Below are 21,145 nucleotides of genomic sequence, written 5' to 3' on the forward strand. Positions count from 1 at the left end.
AGCACACACAACTGATGCTATTGAAAAAGTGGCATAATGTCCCAAAGAAATGAAGAGAACTTTTGATCCTCGATTTGACTTTGAGAGAAGATGGGGCTCTTTTGCCAAATATTATCATTTAATTTGAATTATTTTTATGGTTTCCTTCCAATCTTATTTTATATAAACATGAATTGGCGGTTGATGATTCTTTCTCTTTATATATATAGAGGATGGTAAGACGTATTGCTCGGGGGGGTTGATTCCTAATGGGTTTTTTTTTCTTTTTTTTTGTAGTTAGTGGGGTTTTTTTCTCAGTTAGATGGGGTTCTTTTTTCTTTCTTTCTTTTCGCAACTGATGCTATTTAAAAAGTGGCATAATGTCCCAAATAAATGAAGAGAATCCCGGCTATTTTCTCGATTCGTTTTTGTTTTTTAAAAGCTGTCCCAAATAAGTGGCTGCTGTGATTGACCGATGGCCAAATTATCCAAAATCCACTGTATTTTCTCTGGAATTTAGAGACCGGAAGGCACATGCTGAGAGGCTGCTTCCCCTCAGCCTGAGAACTTGAGGGCAAAGTATCAGGGGAAGAAGTCAGGCACTCAGGGTGTCAGGCAAAGTTGTTTTTATGAAGATGTGTAGATGTTTCGAGTCCTACTTAAGGGGTGTGGATGCTCAGATACTGAGTGTTCTCAAGGCCAAGGTTAATGGGGAAATCCAGGGATATGAAGACTGGAAGGGAAACATCCCCTTTTTAGAAGTCTGAAGCACTGGGGGAGTGAGAACTAGCTTTGGCCCGGGCCTAGGAGCAGGACTGCAGCATTTCATGACTTGGCTCTTCAATTATCTTCAGCAAGACCAATTTTCCTTCCAGTCTTGCCAGCCTAGGCCCGGGCCAAAGTTAGTTCTCACTCCCCCAGTGCTTCAGACTTCTAAGAAGGGGATGTTTCTCCATTCCATTAGACCACAAGACGTAGGAACTGAATTAGACCATTCGGCCCATCGAGTCTGCTGTGCCATTCTATCATGGCTGATTTATTTTCCCTCTCAACCTGATTCGCCTGCCTTCTCCCCTTAAATTTAACGCATTTACTCATCAACCTTCACTTTAAAATTACCCAGTGCCTTGTTCTCCACAGCCATCTGTGGCAATGAATTCCACAGATTTGTCACCTTCGGGCTGAAGAAATTCCTCCTCAGCTCTGTTCTAATAGGATATCCTTCTATTCTGAGGCTGTGCCCTGTGGTCCTAGGGTCCCGCACTGTAAGAATCATCCTCTCCACATTCACTCTATCTGGGTGACATCCATCTGTTTTGAAGGACAATGGGTGATGATCATCATCCCAGCCTGGGCGGAAGCTATGGAGATCCTGAGATGCCCAGTCGTCAAGATCCCCCTCTCGGCCTCACCGGCTTAGTCTGAAGGAAAGCTTGCGATACGTTTGGCACCAGCTTGGCTGCAGGAGCTGCCAGCAGGACGTTCAATGGCATCCAGCCGCCTTAGGGGCTCCACTCTGGATTTGCTGTCTGGGTTTACTCCTGTAGCCTTCGTCTCTCCCGGGGCTGCCCACAAGGCAGTGGGGCTATTTACCCATAACTGGGGATCTGGTTTGCGAGCACCAGGGTGTGTCCACACACCAGTAGGCCTGTGTGCTACGTGTGGAGGGGCCAGACCTCCTCCCCGTCCCCTGTAGTTCAGCCTGAGTCCGAAAGGAGTTTCGTTCTGTGTGTCACTGGTGAGGAGGCAGTACATGAGGATCTCATTGAAACCTACCGAATGTTGAAAGAACTATATAGGGTGGATGTGGAGAGGATGTTTCCTGTGGTGGGGTATCCAGAACTAGAGGGCACAGCCTCAAAACTGACGGGCAACCTTTTAGAATGGAGGTAAGGAGGATTTTTTTTTAGGCGGAGAGCAGTGAATCTGTGGAATGTTCTGCCACAGACTGCGGTGGAGGCCAAGTCCGTGGGTATATTTAAGGCGGAAGTTGATCGTTTCCTGTTCGGTCAGGGCGTCTAAGGATATGGCAAGAAGGCAGGTGTATGGGGTTGAGTGGGATCCGGGATCAGCCATGATGGAATGGGGGAGTGCACTCAATGGGCTGAATGGCCTAATTCTGCTCCTATGCCATATAGTCTTATGTTTTTTCAGAATAGTTAATTAATGCACAACATAAAGCTACAAGACGTTGGTGAGGGCAAATTTGGAGTATTGTGTGTCACCTACCTACAGGAAGGAAATCAATACGTTTGAAAGAATACAGTAAAAATTTACAAGGATGTTGCCAGGACTTGAGGACCTGAGTTACAGGGAAAGATTGAATAGGTTAGGACTTTATTCCCTGGAGTGTAGGAGAATGAGAGGAGATTTGAATTGAAACGAATTGACTTTATTTCTTACACCCTTCACGTACATAAGGAGTAAAAAAATGTTATGTTACGTCTCAGTCTAAATGTGCATTCATAGTAATTTATAATAAATAGAACAGTCAATGTAACATAGAGTACACTCAAATCAACGTGAGTTCATCAGTCTGATGGCCCGGTGGAAGAAGCTGTCCCGGAGCCTGTTGGTCCTGGCTTTTATGCTGCAGTACCGTTTCCCGGATGGTAGCAGCTGGAACAGTTTGTGGTTGGGGTGACTCAGGTCTCCAATGATCCCTTGGGCCCTTTTTACACACCTGTCCTTGTAGATGTCCTGAATCATGGGAAACTCACATCTACAGATGCACTGGGCTGTCTGCACCACTCTCTGCAGAATCCTGCGATTGAGGGAGGTACAGTTCCCATACCAGGCAGTGATGCAGCCGGTCAGGATGCTCTCAATTGTGCCCCTGTAGAAAGTTCTTATGATTGATAGAGGTATACAAAATTATGAGAAGTATAGATAGGATGAATGCAAGCAGGCTATTTTACCATGAGCCTAGAACTAGAGGTCATAGGTTAAGGGTGAAAAGTGAAATACTTAAGGGAACTTCTTCACTCAGAGGTTGGTGTAAAAAGCTGCCAGTACACATGGTGGATGTGGGTTCATTTAAGGAATATTTGGGGGGGGGCTATGGTCCAGTAGCAGGTCAATAGGACGAGGAAGAATAATAATACGGCATGCAAGAGGAGATCTTATGGAAATATATAACATTAGGAAAGGGATAGATAAGATAGAGGCAGGAAAGTTGTTTCCACTGGTGGGTGAGACTAGAACTAGGAGATGTAGCCTCAAGTTTCAGTGGAGTAAATTTAGGATGGAGATGAGGAACTGCTTTTCCCAGAGAGTGGTAAATCTGTGGAATTCTCTGCCCAATGAAGTGGTGGAGGCTGCCTCAGTAAATATATTTAAGACAAGGTTGGACAGATTTTTACATAGTAAGGGGATTAAGGGTTATGGGGAAAAGGCAGGTAGGTGGAGATGAGTCCATGGCCAGATCAGCCATGATCTTATTGAATGGCGGAGTAACTCCATGGGCCGGATGGCCGACTCCTGCTCCTATCTCTTATGTTCTTAAATAGGCTGAAAGGCCTTTTGCTGTGCTTAAGCACACTATGGCTCTAAGCTACTCTTCTGACTAATAATGTTCCCACTTCCTGTGCATTGTGCCCTTAGTCCAGTTTGACTCTGCAGAAAGAGCTTCTCCACCGAAAGAGGAAAGAGTCAAGCATCACAACAGGCAGCCGAGCTGGACTCAGAAGGTCCCGAAGCAGCAGAGCACAGAGAGCAGTGAGACGGGAGAGAAGGTGGATCCCACCATTCCTCTAGAAAAACAAGTGTAAGTTCCTCTGTCTCTCCAGATCCCCATTTGTCTACTTCCTTCCCTGCTTCCTCACTACTTTGAAATCGTTGGAATCAGGCTTCATATGTCGTGAAATTCATTGTTTTGCGGCAGCAGTACGTTGCTCTTCATAATAGTAAAAACTATAAATTATGATAAGTATATATAAAAAAAGAAAATTAAATTAATGCAAACATAGAAGAAAAAATACAGAGGTAATGTTCATGGGTCCATTGTCCATTCAGAAATCTGATGGCGGAGGGGAAGAAGCTGTTCCTGAAGAGTTGAGGGTGTGTTTTCAGGCTCCTGTGCTTCCTCCTTGATGGTGGCAAAAAGGAAAGGGCATGTTCTGGGTGATGGGGGTCCTTTAATGACGGATGCCACCTTTCTGAGGCATCACCTTTTGAAGATGTCCTCGATGCTGGGGAGGTTCGTGCCCGTGCTGGAGCTGGCTGAGTTTACAACTTTCTGCAGCTTTTTCTGATCCTGTGCAGTGGCCGTTCCACACCAGACAGTGATGCAAACAGTCAGAATGCTCTGCAGGCTATATCTGTAGAAAGCTGTGAGCGTCTTTGCTGACATACGACTTCTCCTCCAACTCCTAATGAAGCATAGTCACTGTCTTGTCTCCTTTACAATTGCACCAACGTGTTGTGCCCAGGAGAGATCCTCAGAGATGTTGACACCCAGGAACTTAAATCTGCTCACCCTTTCCACTTTTCACCCCTCAAGGAGGGATGGAGGATTTCCCTCAATTTCCCTTCTTGAAGCCCACAATCAATTCCTTGATCTTACTGACATTGAGTGAAGGTTGTTGCTGTGACACCCCTCAACCAGCCGATCTGTCTTGCTCCTGTACGCCACTTCGACAGCATCCGAAATTCTTCCAACAACAGTTGAGTCATTGGCAAATTAATAGATGGCATTTGAGCTGGCTGTGCCTAGTCACCCAGTTGTGTGCCCATTAAGACTGTGGCTGACATTTTGTCTACTTTCTTGATCTCCATATCCTGGCATTCATACTTGATCCTTAAATATACTTGATCACTTGGCCTCTATCTCCCTGTGGGACAGAGAAATCCAAAGAGTCTGTTTGACAAAGTGTCAGTCTGCCCATCCTTAGGCTGCGAACCCCCAGCACCAGGATTTACAAGCAGAGGAAACAACAAACACGAGGAAATCTGCAGATTCTGGAAATTCAAGCAACACACACAAAATGCTGGTGGAACGCAGCAGGCCAGTCAGCATCTATAGGGAGAAGCGCTGTCGCCGAGACCCTTCGTCAGGACTAACCGAAAGGAAAGATAGTAAGAGATTTGAAAGTAGGGGGGGAGGGGGAAATGCGAAATGATAGGAGAAGACCGGAGGGGGTGGGATGAAGCTAAGAGCTGGAAAGGTGATTGGCGAAAGTGATACAGAGCTGGAGAAGGGAAAGGATCATGGGATGGGAGGCCCAGGGAGAAAGAGGGAGGGGAGCACCAGAGGGAGATGGAGAACATCTGGGCAGAGAGAAAAAAAGGGGGGGGGGAAACCAAATATATCAGGGATGGGGTAAGAAGGGGAGGAGGGGCATTAATGGAAGTTAGAGAAGTCAATGTTCAGGTTGCCATCAGGTTGGAGGCTACCCAGTCGGTATATAAGGTGTTGTTCCTCCAACCTGAGTGTGGCTTCATCTTGACAGTAGAGGAGGCCATGGATAGACATATCAGAATGGGAATGGGACGTGGAATTAAAATGTGGTGACCCAGACCCAGACCAACTATTACAGCCATATATCCTTCCTTGACACACATTTTAATTCCACGTCCCATTCTACTTTCAGATCTCTTACTATCTTTCCTGGCCTGCTGCGTTCCACCAGCATTTGTGTGTGTTGTTAGAGGAAACAACAACTTGGTTAATCCTTGCTTCAGGACTTTCAGACCTTCTGCTTTCTCGTTCCCCTGAACCTTGGTGAGAGGAAGCTCTGCCCATGAGCGTAACCCTCCCAGAAAACAATCGAGTGAACCTTCTCTGCATGGTCACCTTGTACTCGAACATACAACAGGCCTTTCGGCCCATCATGCCATGCCGACCTTCTAATCAAGATCAATCTAACCCTTCCCTCCTCAACTTTCCTTTTATCCTTGTGCCCATCTGAGAGTCTCTTCGAGCTCCCTAATATATCTGCCTCTACCACCACCCCTGGTAGGGTATTCCGTGCACCCACCGTCCTCTGTGAGGAAAAAAACCTATCTCAGACATTCTGACAGACTTTCCTCCTAACACCTTAAAACTATGCCCCTCGTTTCTATTCTGGGAAACGGTCTCTGGCTGCCCACTTTATCAGTGACTCTTATCATGTTATGCACCCCTGTCAAGTCACCTCTCATCCTCCTCCTCTCCAAAGAGAAAAGCCCTAGCTCGCTCAACCTATCTCCATAAGACCTGCTTCTCTAATCCATAGATCTCCTCTGCCCCCATGCTGTATAAACCTACTCCACCATCAATTTAACCCTTTCCTCCTACGTAGCTCATAACCTGCCACTTTTCTGTCACCCATGTGCCTATCTGAGTGAGAGTCTCTTAAATGTCACTAATGTGTCTTCCTCTACCATTATTCTGGTACATCCACCCCTCCCCGTGTAAAAACCTCTGACATCGTCGTTGCCTTCCCAACGAGCAAGGATCAATGTTACTCCCCGTGGCGTGTTGGTGCAACATGCAACATCCAACAATTTTAAGAATAAATAATAATATAAACTTTCAAATTAGAGGTTAACGTTCAGATATGGAATAAAACGTGCGTAAATGCCAGCATGTATTTACAATGTAAACAGCATTATGAAACATGGTTTACTGTGTTTACGGTGATGGGGTAGAGGGGTGTTGGGGGGGGGCTAAGTAGATCGGTTGATCAGATTAACTGCCTGGTGGAAGAAATTGTTAAGATGCTGTGAAGTTTTTGTTTCCAGAAGGGAGATTTAGGAAAAGGCAGTTTGCTGGATGGGGAATGTCCGTAATGATTTTCTCTGCCCATTTCTTTGTCCTGGACGCATACAAATCCTGCAGGGATGGTAGACTGCAGCCAGTGAACTTCTTCAACTGTAGTTTGCTGTAGTTTCCATGTATTGTGAGAGAAGAGGTGGGTCTTGTATTAGCCACTGCCACCCTAGGAGAAAGCCTCTGGCTGTCCACTCTATAAATGCCTCCTATCATCTTGTACACCTCTATCGGGTCACTATAAACGAGAAAAAGCCGAGAGCCCTGGCCCTCACCCAGATTTAACCAGACTCTCAATTTTCTCCACAGCTGGTATCATGGTCCCATCACCCGGCTGGAAGCAGAACTGCGTCTGCAGGCCTGTAAGGAGGCCAGTTACTTGGTACGAAACAGTGAGTCAGGAAACAGCAAGTATTCACTTGCCTTAAAGTAAGTATTGGTGAGGCTGTAAGCTTGGCTGCGTCCTAACCCAGCTTGGAATTTTGAAATTGTTTTGTTCTCTTCCATGTCCTCTGAGTTTCTAGATAGTGTTGAAAGTCCAGCTGGTCAGAGGTGTAACCAGACGTAGGAGGAAAGTTTAAAGTTCCAAGTTAATTCAAACTACGTACTTGTCACCACATATGATTCATTTTCTTGTACAGGAAAATAAATACAATATAATTTATAAAAACTATGAATAACAAAGTCTGACAAACAACCGATGTGTGAAAGAAGACAAATTGCACACATTATAAAACAAACAAATAAATTGTCAGGTCCTTGAAAGTGAGTCTGTGGATCATGGGATCAGTTCATAGTTGAGGTGAGTGAAGTTCAGGATGGCTGTAGGGTAATAACTGGTGGTATTCTGACGGGTTGGGACCTGAGGCTCCTGTGCCTCCTGCCCGATGGTAGTAGTGAGAAGGGAGGCTGGTCTGAATGCTGCTTTCTCGTGGCAGAGCTCCTGGTAAATGTGCTCAGTGGTGGGGAGGGCTTTTCTTCTGATGGACTGGGCTGTGTCCATCACTTTCTGTAGACCTTTCTATTCCTGGTGAATCCATACCAGGGGTCAGTGGTGGTGGGCGTTGCCGAGGAGCATAGCAACACGTAGAGATCACCCAGGTCCCTCAAGCCTGTCCCAACATTTAACGTGCACTATCTACAGTTACAGCACAATTAGTTCCATGCTTTCATAAATGCTTTATCCAGTAAAGGAGAGTATTTACTTCACCAGTCCATGAACTGGGAGGTTCATAGCATCTCAACTACACCAATCTTGTATAAATCTCATTTAATTCCTCTCACCTTCAACTCAATGAGCACCCGGTTTGATTAGTCATCTGCACACCAAGAGCCAATTGACCTACGGACCTTTGGTCTTGGTGACTTCTCCACTCTTTTGTGCTGGTGTGCTTTGAGCCCTCCACCAATGCAATACCTCAGCTCTCTTCAGTCAAATTTCATTTCCTGGTGTGGTCCAGAGCTGTTGATCAGAACATAGAACGTAGAACAGTACAGCACAATACAGGCTCTTCGACCACAATGGTATGTCAACTGTTTAGCGTACTCCAAGATCAACCTAACCTTTCTTTCCCACAGAGCCCTCTATTTTTCTCATAACTCTTAGACAGGTACATGGATGATAGAAAAATGGAACGCTATGGAGGAGGAAAGGGTTAGAATGATCTGGAGTAGGTATAAAGGTCCCTAAGTCGTTCAAACATAGGAACAGAATTAAGCCATCTGGGTTTTTTATAGGATATGATGGATAAACAGGAATAGGGTACTAGAATGGCCAAAGAAGGAAGGATAAAGTGTAGATTAGTGTGTGTGTGTGTGTGTGTGTGTGTGTGTGTGTGTGTGTGTGTGTGTGTGTGTGTGTGTGTGTGTGTGTGTGTGTGTGTGTGTGTGTGTGTGTGTGTGTGAGTGTGTGTGTGAGAGAGAGAGAGAATGAGAATGGGCTAAGGGATTCAGAATGTAACTCTATCGTCTGATCCACACTCCGGAGCAGAAGGTGGAGGTAATGCGCCGTTAAGCTGAGTGCCAACCGCGGTGAAACAAGAAGGAGGGAGGATTTTCTCTACCATTCCATCATGGCTGATTTATTATCTCTCTCAACTCCATTCTGCTGCCTTCTCCCCGCAACCTTTGACGCCCTTACCAATCAAGAACCTATCAACCCCTGCTTTAAATTACTCAGTGACGGCCTCCACAGCTGCCTGTGGCAATGAATTCCATGGATTCAGCACTCTCTGACTAAATAAATTCCTCCTCATCTCTGTTCTAAATGGACATCCTTTTATTCTGAGGTTGTACCCTATAGTCCTAGAATCGCCCATTATAGGAAATATCCTCCCCACATTCACTCTATCCAGGTTTTCAATGTTCAATAGGTTTCAATGAGTGTCCCCCACACTCTTCTAAATTCCAGTAAGCCCAGGCCCAGAGCCATTAAATGGTCCTCATATGTTAACCATTTCATTCCTGGAATCATTCTCGTGAACCTCCTCTGGACTCTCTCCAATGCCACCACATCTTTTCTCAGACAAACGACCCTAAACTGCTCACAGTGCTCCGTCTGCCACTTCTTTCCCCATTCTCCAAACCTGTCCAAGTCCTTCTGAAATCTCCCTGCTTCCTCAACACCACTTGCAGTTCTACCTATGTTTGTATCATCTGCAAAATTGGCCACAAAACCATCAATTCCATCATAAAACTGTTGGCATACAATGTGAAAAGTAGTGGTCTCAATACTGAGTCTGCAGAACACCACTAGTCACTGGCAGCCAATCAGAATTAAACTATTATATGCCCTTTCTTTTGCTTCTATGTCGGCTTTGATTTCCCACGTCAGCCACGGTTGCATCGTCCTGCCTTCAGAATACTACTTCAGCTTTGGGTTGTATCTATCCTGTGCCTTCCAATTGTCTCCCAGGAACTCCAGCCATTGCTGTTCTACCATCATCCCTGCTAATGTTCCCTTCCAATCAACTTTGGCCAGATTACCTCTCATGCCTCTGTAATTCCCTTTATTCCACTTTAATACTGATTCATCTAACATATTCTTCTCCCTATTAAGCTGCAGAGTGAATTCTATCATATTATGATCACTCTCTCCTAAGGTAACCTTTACCTTCGGCTCCCTAATCAAATCTGGTTCATTACACATCACCCAATCCAGAATTGCTTTTCCCCTAGTGGGCTCAACCACAAACTGCTCTGGAATAAAAAACATATAGTAGGCATTCTAAAAATTCCTTCTCTTTGGATCCAGCACCACCTAATTTTCCCAATCTAGCTACCTATTGAAATCTCCCGTGACTATCGTAACATTGCCTTTTTGAGACGCATTTTCTATCTCCCATTGTATTTGTATCTCATATCCTGGCTACAATGCGAAAGCCTGGATGTAACTCCCATCAGGGTCTTCTTACCCTTGCAGTTTCTTTACTCGACCCACTACTATCTTACATCTTCCAGTCCTATGTCACCTCATTTGTTACCGACAGAGCCACGCCACCCCCTCTGCCTACCTGCCTGTCCTTTCAATACAATGTGTATCCTTGGATATCTAGCTCTCAACTATCATCTCATTTCAGCCATGACCCAGTGATATCCACAACCTGCCAGACTCTAACTGAGCTACAAGACCTTATTCCATATACCACGTGCATTCAAATATAACACCCTTCAGTATGTCACCCTTTTCCACGTTGTCCCCAAGTTGCACTGTAATTCATTCTACTGACTGCAAATTTGCCCTATCGTCTGCCTGTCCTTTCTCGCAGTCTCACTACACACTGCCTCTACTGTGTACCAGCTGCCCCGTCCTCAGCCCTATCACTCAGCTTCCCATCCCCTTGCCAAATTAGTTTAAATCCTCCCCAACAATTGTAGCTGAGCAGCCCACACTGCATTGGTCCCCCTCGGGTTCAGGTGTAACCCGTCCCGTTTGTGGAGGTCATACCTTCCCTGGAAAATGATCCAGAAATCTGAAACCCTGGCCCCTGCCAAATGATCCTGGTCTTAACCTCAGTGGCACATAGCACAAGCAGCAATCCAGAGAGCACTACCCTGGAGGTCCTGCCTTACCTAACTCCCTATATTCTCTTCTCAGTACCTCCTCCCCTTCTCCTGTCTATGTCGTTGATATCAGTAAGTATGATGACTCCCGACTGCTCACCCTCCCCCTTTAGAATGCCGTGAATCCGATCCAAGATGTCCCTGATCCTGGCATCAGGGAGGCAAAATACCATTTGCGTTTCCCACAGAATCGCGTGTCTACTCCTCAAACTATGGAATCCCCTGTCACTACTGCAGTCCTCATCTCCCCATTTCCCTTCTGAGCCTTGGAGCTGGACAGTCTCCTGACAGTCATGCAAGTGCCTGTCTCCTGCAGCTTATGGGTGATGGCCTCCCTGTAGCTCCTATCTATCACCTCCTCCGTCTCCCGTATGAGCTGAAGGTCATCAAGCTGCAGTTCCAGATCCTTAACACAGTCTCCGAGTGCACCTTGGGTTACCAGGGAGACTGGCGGTCTCCCGAAGTTCCCACATCTCACACAAGCAACATACCACTACCTCCAGATCCATTCTTGGTGCACGAGCTATGTACCCACAAAGAAAGAGAGAAAACAAACTTATTGGAAGCATACTTGGGGCCTCTGCCTGTGCCTGCCTAAGCCTGTTCTCACCAACGTGTTGAGCCAAAGCCTCCCACTCAGACACTGGCCCACATCATTAGTACTGGGTTGGTCCAACATCATGGGCCAAAGGGCTTGTACTGTGCTGTGCTCTATGTTCTTTTTCTATCACCCATGAGAGTCTCTCAAATGTCTCTAATGTAGGTGGATGGGTGTTCCACGCACCTACCACTTACTGCTCGTTATGCTGCTGTCGTTTAGGGCAGCAATGAAGGTCTTCCATTGGTGTCTGTCCTCGCCCATTTTCTCTAATGTGCCCCAGGTGTTGTTCAGGGTCCTCGTGTCTGCCTCTGCTGCACGATGCCGTCTTGTCTTCGGTCTCCCGCATTTCCTCCACCATCCAGAAACCTGTTCCGGTCTTGGTCAGGGCTTTCTTCACCGTGTCAGTAGCTTCCTCTCGATTCTCACGACTGGCAGCCGTGCAAGTCCCGGCTAGAGACTCAGGAATACTGATGTAGAAGGATTCTTTATTGCTGTTTCAGTTTTGTTTGACCAGTCAGGGTTGTTAGCCCTGGAGAACCTGGAGGACCAGTGGGCCACTCTTAATTTGGTCTCTTCCCTTTGCCCTGTTTGGCATGGATGACCATACCAAGAGCCAAAGTAATCCCTGACTCTGGCCAACGTAGCCCTGCAGGTCACTGAGGCGTGCAAGCCTCCAAACCACGATAAGTTTGTGGTCCTCTTGCTGTTTTTGTATCAACTACGGAGCGATCTCCTGACACTGCTAACACACTCTCTGCTATTCTCATCTGTTCACAGGACGAGCCAGGGATGCGTGCACATCATCTTGGCCCAGACCAAAGACAATAAATACACGCTGAATCAGAACAGTGCCCTCTTCAACAGTATCCCAGAGGTAGTCCTGTACTACGGCACTGAGAAGCTTCCGTTCAAGGACGCGGAGCACATGTCTCTCCTTTACCCTGTACAAAACAAGCAGCAGTAACTCGTGAAGACAGGCTGGCGATGAGGGAACACTCCATCTGTAAGACTATCAGTGTCCTCCCAACCATCTCCAACCGGCAGAGAGAGAGAGAGGGGTGAAGCAAGGGGGGAGGAGTAAGTACTGCACAACACAGTTAATATGTATGACAGAGAGCTTCCAATATCAAGAACAGGTACCGGCTGAGAAACATCAGTTACATGAATCACATGCAGTGGAGGCAAGTGGCTCAAAGGATATCAGTAGAACTAATCTTCGAACGCAGTGATGTGGAAATTGATCGCAAGCCCAGTGAGTATCAGTTAAACTGAGACAGGTGCGCCTGAAAAGAGAAAGGGGACACGTGGGGTCCAGGCTGTTTCACCACGGGCCCTGCCTTTATACCAAGCCCAAAGGGATGGGTTGACGATCTGCCATTTTCAGTTACCTGGATGTGAAGTGGATCTATGGTGTCATCAGATACATCACTTTGGTCTGCAGGACAGCAGACTCGTTTGGCGGCTGCGTCGAGGACTACAGTCCTGTCACACAAATACAAACGGCAATTGGATACAGGCTCTCGAAACACAATAGAACACATTTTACTCCAGCTGTGAAATCCTTACTGGGCACAGAGGAAGCTGTTGTGCAGGGGCCTTCAGAACATTTGATGTGACAGCATAGAGCAGCCTTACCGTTGTACAGTATCGAACCTGTTGTACCTATGATCAATGTGCACCGTGTGCTGGGCCTGCCATGGGAGTTAGTGACGGGACTGTGTAACGGGAGCTTTGCAAACACAAGTGATGCTGCAGGTGCTGAGTAGTACACGCAAAATGCTGGAGGAATTCAGCAGGTCAGGCAGCAACTATAGAGAGGAATAAAGAGACGATGTTTCAGGCCAAGACCCTTTATCAGGATGTTATGGCAACCGTTTAACCTACTCCAAGATCAATCTAACCCTTCCCTTCTACCCCACCCTCCACTTTTCTTTCACCCACATGCCTATCTTAAATGCCCCTAATATATCTGCCTCTGCCACCAGCCCTGGCTGCGTGTGCTGTGCACCCACCGCCCTACACGGCTGCATTTTTTGTATCAACTGCAAAACGGTGCTGATGAAGGGACCTTCGTCTCCGCCCAGAATGTCGACTTCTTTATTCCTCTTCATTAACGCTGCCTGCGCTGCTGAGTTCCTCCGGCAGAAGGAGGAGGACCCTGTTCACTCCACCTCTCTCCTGGTAATATGGGATGGAGCAGCATAAAGGGAACCTTATTGTGTCTGACCTGTGTTGTCACTGACCTATGAGTGTGAGATGGGACAGTAAAGAGCGAGCTTTACTCTATCCAAACCCTGGGAGTGTGAGATGGGACAGTAAAGAGCGAGCTTTACTCTGTCCAAACCCTGGGAGTGTGAGATGGGACAGTAAAGAATGAGATTTACTCTGTGCCGAACCCTGGGAGTGTGAGATGGGACGGTAAAGAGCGAGCTTTACTCTGTCCAAACCCTGGGAGTGTGAGATGGGACAGTAAAGATCGAGCTTTACTCTGTGCCGAACCCTGGGAGTGTGAGATGGGACAGTAAAGAGCGAGCTTTACTCTGTCCAAACCCTGGGAGTGTGAGATGGGACAGTAAAGAGCGAGCTTTACTCTGTCCAAACCCTGGGAGTGTGAGATGGGACGGTAAAGAGCGAGCTTTACTCTGTCCAAACCCTGGGAGTGTGAGATGGGACAGTAAAGATCGAGCTTTACTCTGTCCAAACCCTGGGAGTGTGAGATGGGACAGTAAAGATCGAGCTTTACTCTGTGCCGAACCCTGGGAGTGTGAGATGGGACAGTAAAGAGCGAGCTTTACTCTGTCCAAACCCTGGGAGTGTGAGATGGGACAGTAAAGAGCGAGCTTTACTCTATCCAAACCCTGGGAGTGTGAGATGGGACAGTAAAGAGCGAGCTTTACTCTGTGCCGAACCCTGGGAGTGTGAGATGGGACAGTAAAGAGCGAGCTTTACTCTGTCCAAACCCTGTGAGTGTGAGATGGGACGGTAAAGAGCGAGCTTTACTCTGTCCAAACCCTGGGAGTGTGAGATGGGACGGTAAAGAGCGAGCTTTTCTCTGTCCAAACCCTGGGAGTGTGAGATGGGACAGTAAAGAGCGAGCTTTACTCTATCCAAACCCTGGGAGTGTGAGATGGGACAGTAAAGATCGAGCTTTACTCTGTGCCGAACCCTGGGAGTGTGAGATGGGACAGTAAAGAGCGAGCTTTACTCTATCCAAACCCTGGGAGTGTGAGATGGGACAGTAAAGAGCGAGCTTTACTCTGTGCCGAACCCTGGGAGTGTGAGATGGGACAGTAAAGATCGAGCTTTACTCTGTGCCGAACCCTGGGAGTGTGAGATGGGACAGTAAAGAGCGAGCTTTACTCTGTCCAAACCCTGGGAGTGTGAGATGGGACAGTAAAGAGCGAGCTTTACTCTGTCCAAACCCTGGGAGTGTGAGATGGGACAGTAAAGAGCGAGCTTTACTCTGTCCAAACCCTGGGAGTGTGAGATGGGACGGTAAAGAGCGAGCTTTACTCTGTCCAAACCCTGGGAGTGTGAGATGGGACGGTAAAGAGCGAGCTTTTCTCTGTCCAAACCCTGGGAGTGTGAGATGGGACAGTAAAGAGCGAGCTTTACTCTATCCAAACCCTGGGAGTGTGAGATGGGACAGTAAAGATCGAGCTTTACTCTATCCAAACCCTGGGAGTGTGAGATGGGACAGTAAAGAGCGAGCTTTACTCTGTGCCGAACCCTGGGAGTGTGAGATGGGACAGTAAAGAGCGAGCTTTACTCTGTCCAAACCCTGGGAGTGTGAGATGGGACAGTAAAGAGCGAGCTTTACTCTGTCCAAACCCTGGGAGTGTGAGATGGGACGGTAAAGAGCGAGCTTTACTCTGTCCAAACCCTGGGAGTGTGAGATGGGACGGTAAAGAGCGAGCTTTACTCTGTCCAAACCCTGGGAGTGTGAGATGGGACAGTAAAGAGCGAGCTTTACTCTGTCCAAACCCTGGGAGTGTGAGATGGGACGGTAAAGATCGAGCTTTACTCTGTGCCGAACCCTGGGAGTGTGAGATGGGACAGTAAAGAGCGAGCTTTACTCTGTCCAAACCCTGGGAGTGTGAGATGGGATGGCATAAATGGAATTTTATACCATCTCTAACCCATGCATACCAAACCATGGGAATGTTTTAAAAACAACAGATTCTGCAGATGCTGGAAATCCAGAGTAATACACACAAAATTCTGGAGGATCTCAGCAGGTCAGGCAGCATCTATGGAAATGAATAAACAGTCAATGTTTTGGACTGAGACCTTTCATCAGGACATGGGAATATTCTAATTAGAACAAGGTAAAGCTTCCTTTACATAATCACATCACATACTAATTTGGGCTGGGAATGCTCTAACATTCACCAGGAAGGATTCTCAATCCTCAGAAAATAACCCTCAGGTTATAGAACAAAGGAAATTACTCTTCACAGTGGTTGCTGCATTTCACCGTGCAAATTGTTTTGAAGAATTTAAATCAACACACACAAAATGCTGGAGGAACTCAGCAGGCCAGGCAGCATCTATGAAATGAATAAACAGTCGACGTTGTTCCAGGCTGAGAACTTTCATCAGGAAGAATTTAACATTGCAAAAGGCTTGCTAAAACACATGCACTGTCTTGTTCCTGATTTGTTTTGGTCTCACTTGTAAAACAGTCCTCGTATTTTTGTTGGTAACGACAATTATCTGATCTGTGTACAGAATCAGAATCAGGTTTAATAGGTCGTGAAATTTAGTTTTGCGGCAGCAGTACATTGCAATACATAAGAATAAAAACTGTAAATTACAGTAATTCTATATATAAAAAGTTAAATTAAAATTAGTGCAAAAAGCGAGGAAAAAAAAAGTAGTGAAGGAGTGTTCATGGGTTCACTGTCCATTCAGAAATGGGATAGCAGAGGGGAAGAAGCTGTTCCTGAATCACTGAGTGTGTGTCTTCAGGCTTCTGTACCTCCTCACTGATGGTAACAATGAGATGAGGACATGTCCTGGGCAATGGGGGTCCTTAATGATGGACGCTGCCTTTTTGAGGCATCCCTCCTTGAAGATGTCCTGGATGCTGGGGAGGCAAGTGCCCATGATGGAGCTGAGTGAGTCTGCGGTTCACACCTTTTGCTGGTGGAACATGACGGTGGGCAGTAACAGATGGTGAGGTGTCTTTATTGAATTGTATTCCGTGACAAGCGGTGATAATGGGATTTGTTTCACTGCTTGAAGAAACTGTTATATCCTGTTTCTGCAATATGCCTCAATTAAAAACACTTGGTGAAATGAGAAACGTGTAATCCTGTTGTACTCGCGAGATAGGGGCTGTTGTTTGATTTTGTCATCGTCTGCTCCACAGAACCGAGTATCTTCTGAATCAACTACATTCATAATCTGAGAATGGAACAGGATGCAGAGGCCTCCGAGAGGGGGCGGAAGAGGTTCACCAGGAGGCTGCCTGGATTGGAGAGAATTAGCTATAAGAAGAAGTGGGCTGAACGGGTTGATTTCTCTGGTGTGGCGGAGGCCAAGGGGAGATTATGAGGGGCACAAAGAGAGAAGATAGTTTGAGTCCTTTTTCCCCAGGGTAGAAATGTTAAATACTAAAGGGCATCAGTGTAAGATGAGAGGGTTAGGGTAAACTTAGGGGTTCCTCAGAATGTAAGAGAATGAGTGGTGACTTTATGGAAATGTTTACAATCATGAGAGGCAAAGATAAGGTGGATGGTAACAGTCTTTTTCATTGATTCATCATTATCACCATCATGTGCCGTGTCATATGACAGGCAATTATGGTCTTTTGACCATGATAGTTCTTGGGAAATTCTTCTACAGAACTGGTTTGCCATTGCCTTCTTCTGGGCAGTGTCTTTACAAGGTGGGTGGCCCCAGCCATTGTCAATACTCTTCAGAGACTGCGTAACCAGGACTTGTGATACACAGCAGCTACTCCCATGTCTTTACATCACCCTGCTCAGGGTGGCGGGGTGGGGTGGGGTGGGGGGCTAAGCAGGTGCTACACCTCGCCCAAGGGTGACCTGCAGAGGGAAGGAGCATCTTACGGCTCTTTTGGTAGAGACGTATCTCCACCTCGCCACCAGATTCCCAGTTTAGGGGAGTCTAAGACTATGGGCTATCAGTTTAGGGTAAGATTTTAAATGGGGCAACTTCTTCACACAGAGGGTGTGAGTGTATGGAATGAGCTGCCAGAGGAAGTGATTAAGGCAGGTACAATGTGTTGCTTAATAAGCATTTGGAAAGGCACACGGAGAGTTGGGACAGGGGGATATGGGCCAAATCCAGGAAATTGGGACTAACTGGTTGGGTGGCATTGACTGGCTGGGCTGAAGGGCCTGTATTAGTTTAACTACATTTTCCTATAGCCAGGAGACCAAGACTCCAAGTGCAGCATCACCAATATTACACAACTGTAATATAACGTCCCAATTTCTCTACTCAATAAACAGGAATTCTGCGGATGCTGGAAATCAAAATGCTGGAGGAACTCAGCAGGTCAGGCAACATCTATGGAAATGAACTAATAGTCAATGTTATGGGCCGAGACCCTTCTTTAGGGCCTGAAGGAGGGTCTCAGCCCGAAACGTCAACTGTTTGTTAGTTTAGATGCTGCCTGACCTGCTGAGTTCCTCCAGCATTTCCGGTTGCTTCTATACTCAATACCTTGACTGCTGAAGGTCAGTGTGCTAAATGCCTTTTTCACCATCTGTGAACCCCTGATGCCACTTTCAACAAACCATGTCAATCTCCCCCAGTAATTCAGGCCCTCCGGCCTGGAAGATTCTGGTAAATCTTTTTCTTTCCAGACTAATCGCATCTTTCCCCATAAAAAGAAAACCTACGCCACACATGGTTGCCAGCCGGTGGTGTAGTGGCATCAGCACTGGACTTTAAAGCAGATGGTCCTGAGTTCGAATCTGGCTGGGTCCCATCATGTGGAAGAAAGGCCTGGCCATCTACTTTCTATCTATTCAAAGGGTGATTCAACAACACTACACTGTACTCCCTGTTCAGCCCCATCAATAACTTATTCAACTGCAGCATAATGTCCCAAATATAACCAGTGCCTTAACTGATGAAGGCCGTGAGCTAAACAGCTTTTTCATGAGATACCATCTCCAACAAACCAGGCACTTCTACTCCCAAGCCCCCTGTTGTATTACTCTCCAAAGTGCCCTGCCATACATAGTTTAAGTCCTATACTGGTTTTGACTTTGCAAAGTGCATCAGCTCATATTTATCTGTATAGAAATCCACTTACCACTCCTCGGCCCACTTCCCGAGCTGGCCGAGATCCGTCTGTGATCTACGATAATCTTCTTCACCATCAACACCACTTCCTAATTTTGTGTCTCCCACAAACTTACTGATTAATCATGATTCACTTCTAGATTATTAGGATCTATTCTACAGTTAATAGATGGCATTCCAAATAGCGTTCTATTGGGAATATATTCTACAATTAGTGGCCATTTTATCAGGTACATCTGTCCACCTGCTCGTTAATGCAAGTATTTAAGCAGCCAGTCATGTGGCAGCTACCAAATGCATGAAAGGCATGCAGACGTGGTCAAGAGGTTCAGTTGTTGTTCAGACCAAACATCAGAATGGGGAAGAACTGTGATCGCAGTGACTTTGACCATGGAACGATTGTTGGTCGAGCAAGGCTGAAGTCGGCGAAGACGAGAGTGGAGGACGGGCGGGTGTTTGGTGTCGTCTGCCTGCGCTTGACTCTCCCTCTTCCTCTCTCTCGCTGTTGTTGGAGGAAAGTGCAGGAGTCTTGGGACCCATGTAGCAGGGATTGATTGGCGAGGCTCGAGGCTGTTAACACGCTCTGGGGGGGCTTTGAGGTTCACGTTGCATGTGCCTCCTTTTTTGCTGCTTTTGAGCAGTCTGATTGGGATCCGTAAGACCTGGGGCGCTTTGGCAAAGACTGGCTCTGTGAACTGCAGTCGGCTAGTGGCACCCAGCTGAACGAAACCAAATACTCCTGGACTCCTGGTTTGATGTTTGCTATTCTCCGTGTTGTTCGCTCGCTCTTTGCCGTTTGCGCAATTTGTTCTTCTTTTGCGTGTTGGATGGCTGATGTTTACTTGAATGGGTTCCATGGTGTTTCTTTGTTTCGTGGCAGTCCGTGGGAAGACGAATCTCAGAGTTGCATCCTGTACACATACTTTGATAATAAATGTACTTGGAATCTTTGAATCAATAGAAGCAGGCAACAGTATTCCGGACCAAATTGAGTCCATGGATCTGAATCCCCAGAGCAGCCGGAGTACGCCCAAAGCCTCAGTCTCAGTTCATCATATAGTGGGGCAAATCGCCATGAAGCTCACTGTGCTGATTCAAATGAAACCAAATCTTTGATGATGGCATCCGTTAGCATTGCGAGACCATGGATCTGCGCCTGGAAAGTCCTCTCCAGGGCGCAGGCCTGGGTAAGGTTGATTGGAAGACCGGCAGCTGCTCATGCAGCAAGTCTCCCCTCTCCACGACACCAATGTTGTCCAAGGGAAGGGCAAGGACCGATACAGCTTGGCACCGGTGACGTCGCAAATCTTTACTCAGCTTATAACCAAAATAAAGACTTTTATTTTAATCTTTAATTGTTTCAACTGTTCCTTCATCAATATTTATAATTTAGTGTTGCTCTTTAGCTTCTTAACTAAGATCAGATTGAATGTGACACAATACTGAGCTGTCCATCGATGTCATTTCTCTTTCTTTTTCAATCTCTTTATTATTATTAATAATATTATGAACAAAATACAATTGATATATTAATAAAGGGATTACAAACATACAAATTCCCATTACACATGAAAGAATACATAAGCAATGATTACAGTATAAATGAGTTTTCCCAAAACATGGACCATATAGTATATGTACGAACAAGGTAAATCTAGGTATTTCATAATATGATATAAAAAAACAGAAAAAAGAAAAAAAAATGATTGCAAAATTGACTAAACTACTAATCTAATAACTAATGAAGAAGAAAAAAGAAGCAAGAAAAAGAAAAAAAAAGGGCTGTTTATAATATCTCACAAGAATACATAATCATCAGTGTCGTCAACTCCGATCCTCTCAACATAAATAAGATTAAAGCTGGAAAATCCAATAAGCTTGAAACAGGGTCATATTACATCATATGAGGTCATTTCTCAGATTTAGTTTTTATGTAGGTTTCTAGCCATGGTTTTGGGGATAGAGTCAGGATGCGAGTACGCGGGCAGTGGACAAAATATCCCTCTAGTGTCTCGTACTGGAGATGCAGTATCGCTTCACCCTGCCACTTTGTTTTCGGCCCATGTTGTCATCGTCTCAGTCCCCGACTTGCCTTCTTTGGGATCTTCCTCCTCGTTAACCTCCGTTCTGGAGTTTAAGTTACAGTGGTGGAGTTATTGCCTACGGATAGCATGGCGGGGGGGGGCGGAATTACAGGGGATGGCTGCTGTGATCTGGGGGTTGTGCTTGTGGGCTGTTGTGAGCGGGACAGGACCCGGAGTAGTTAGGTAATGGGGGTGGAGGTTTCACGGCGAAGGGGGGTGGGCTGGGAACTGGCATCGCAGACGGTGCGGGTGAGGGTGGTTTGCGGGACCTTGCAGCGGGGTGACGGCTGAAGGAGGAACCGACCTGCTGGTGATGTTGGGTGAATTTGGCCCCTTGGTGGGGTGAGGGCTTGGATGTGTAGGAGGGTCGGAGATGCTCGGTTT

At 46.4% G+C, this 21,145-nt stretch overlaps 1 protein-coding gene across 2 annotated transcripts in view; it reads left to right on the plus strand.

Annotated features, from left to right (window-relative positions):
- The window catches only part of LOC140735774 (uncharacterized), a 196,105-nt gene extending 178,749 nt beyond the window's left edge, over window positions 1-17,356 (plus strand). Inside the window, exons 4-6 of one of the 2 annotated variants that reach the window (XM_073061244.1) lie at window positions 3,583-3,745; window positions 7,040-7,159; window positions 12,171-17,356. In XM_073061244.1, the coding sequence (XP_072917345.1) occupies window positions 3,583-3,745; window positions 7,040-7,159; window positions 12,171-12,357 (470 nt within the window). In that variant the 3' untranslated portion in view covers window positions 12,358-17,356. The remainder of the gene's footprint in view (window positions 1-3,582; window positions 3,746-7,039; window positions 7,160-12,170) is intronic. The other variant, XM_073061245.1, reaches the window with a different exon arrangement.
- Window positions 17,357-21,145: the final 3,789 nt, after the last annotated feature.

This window comes from Hemitrygon akajei, chromosome 11, assembly GCF_048418815.1.
Source record: "Hemitrygon akajei chromosome 11, sHemAka1.3, whole genome shotgun sequence".
Classification (NCBI taxonomy): Eukaryota; Metazoa; Chordata; class Chondrichthyes; order Myliobatiformes; family Dasyatidae; genus Hemitrygon; species Hemitrygon akajei.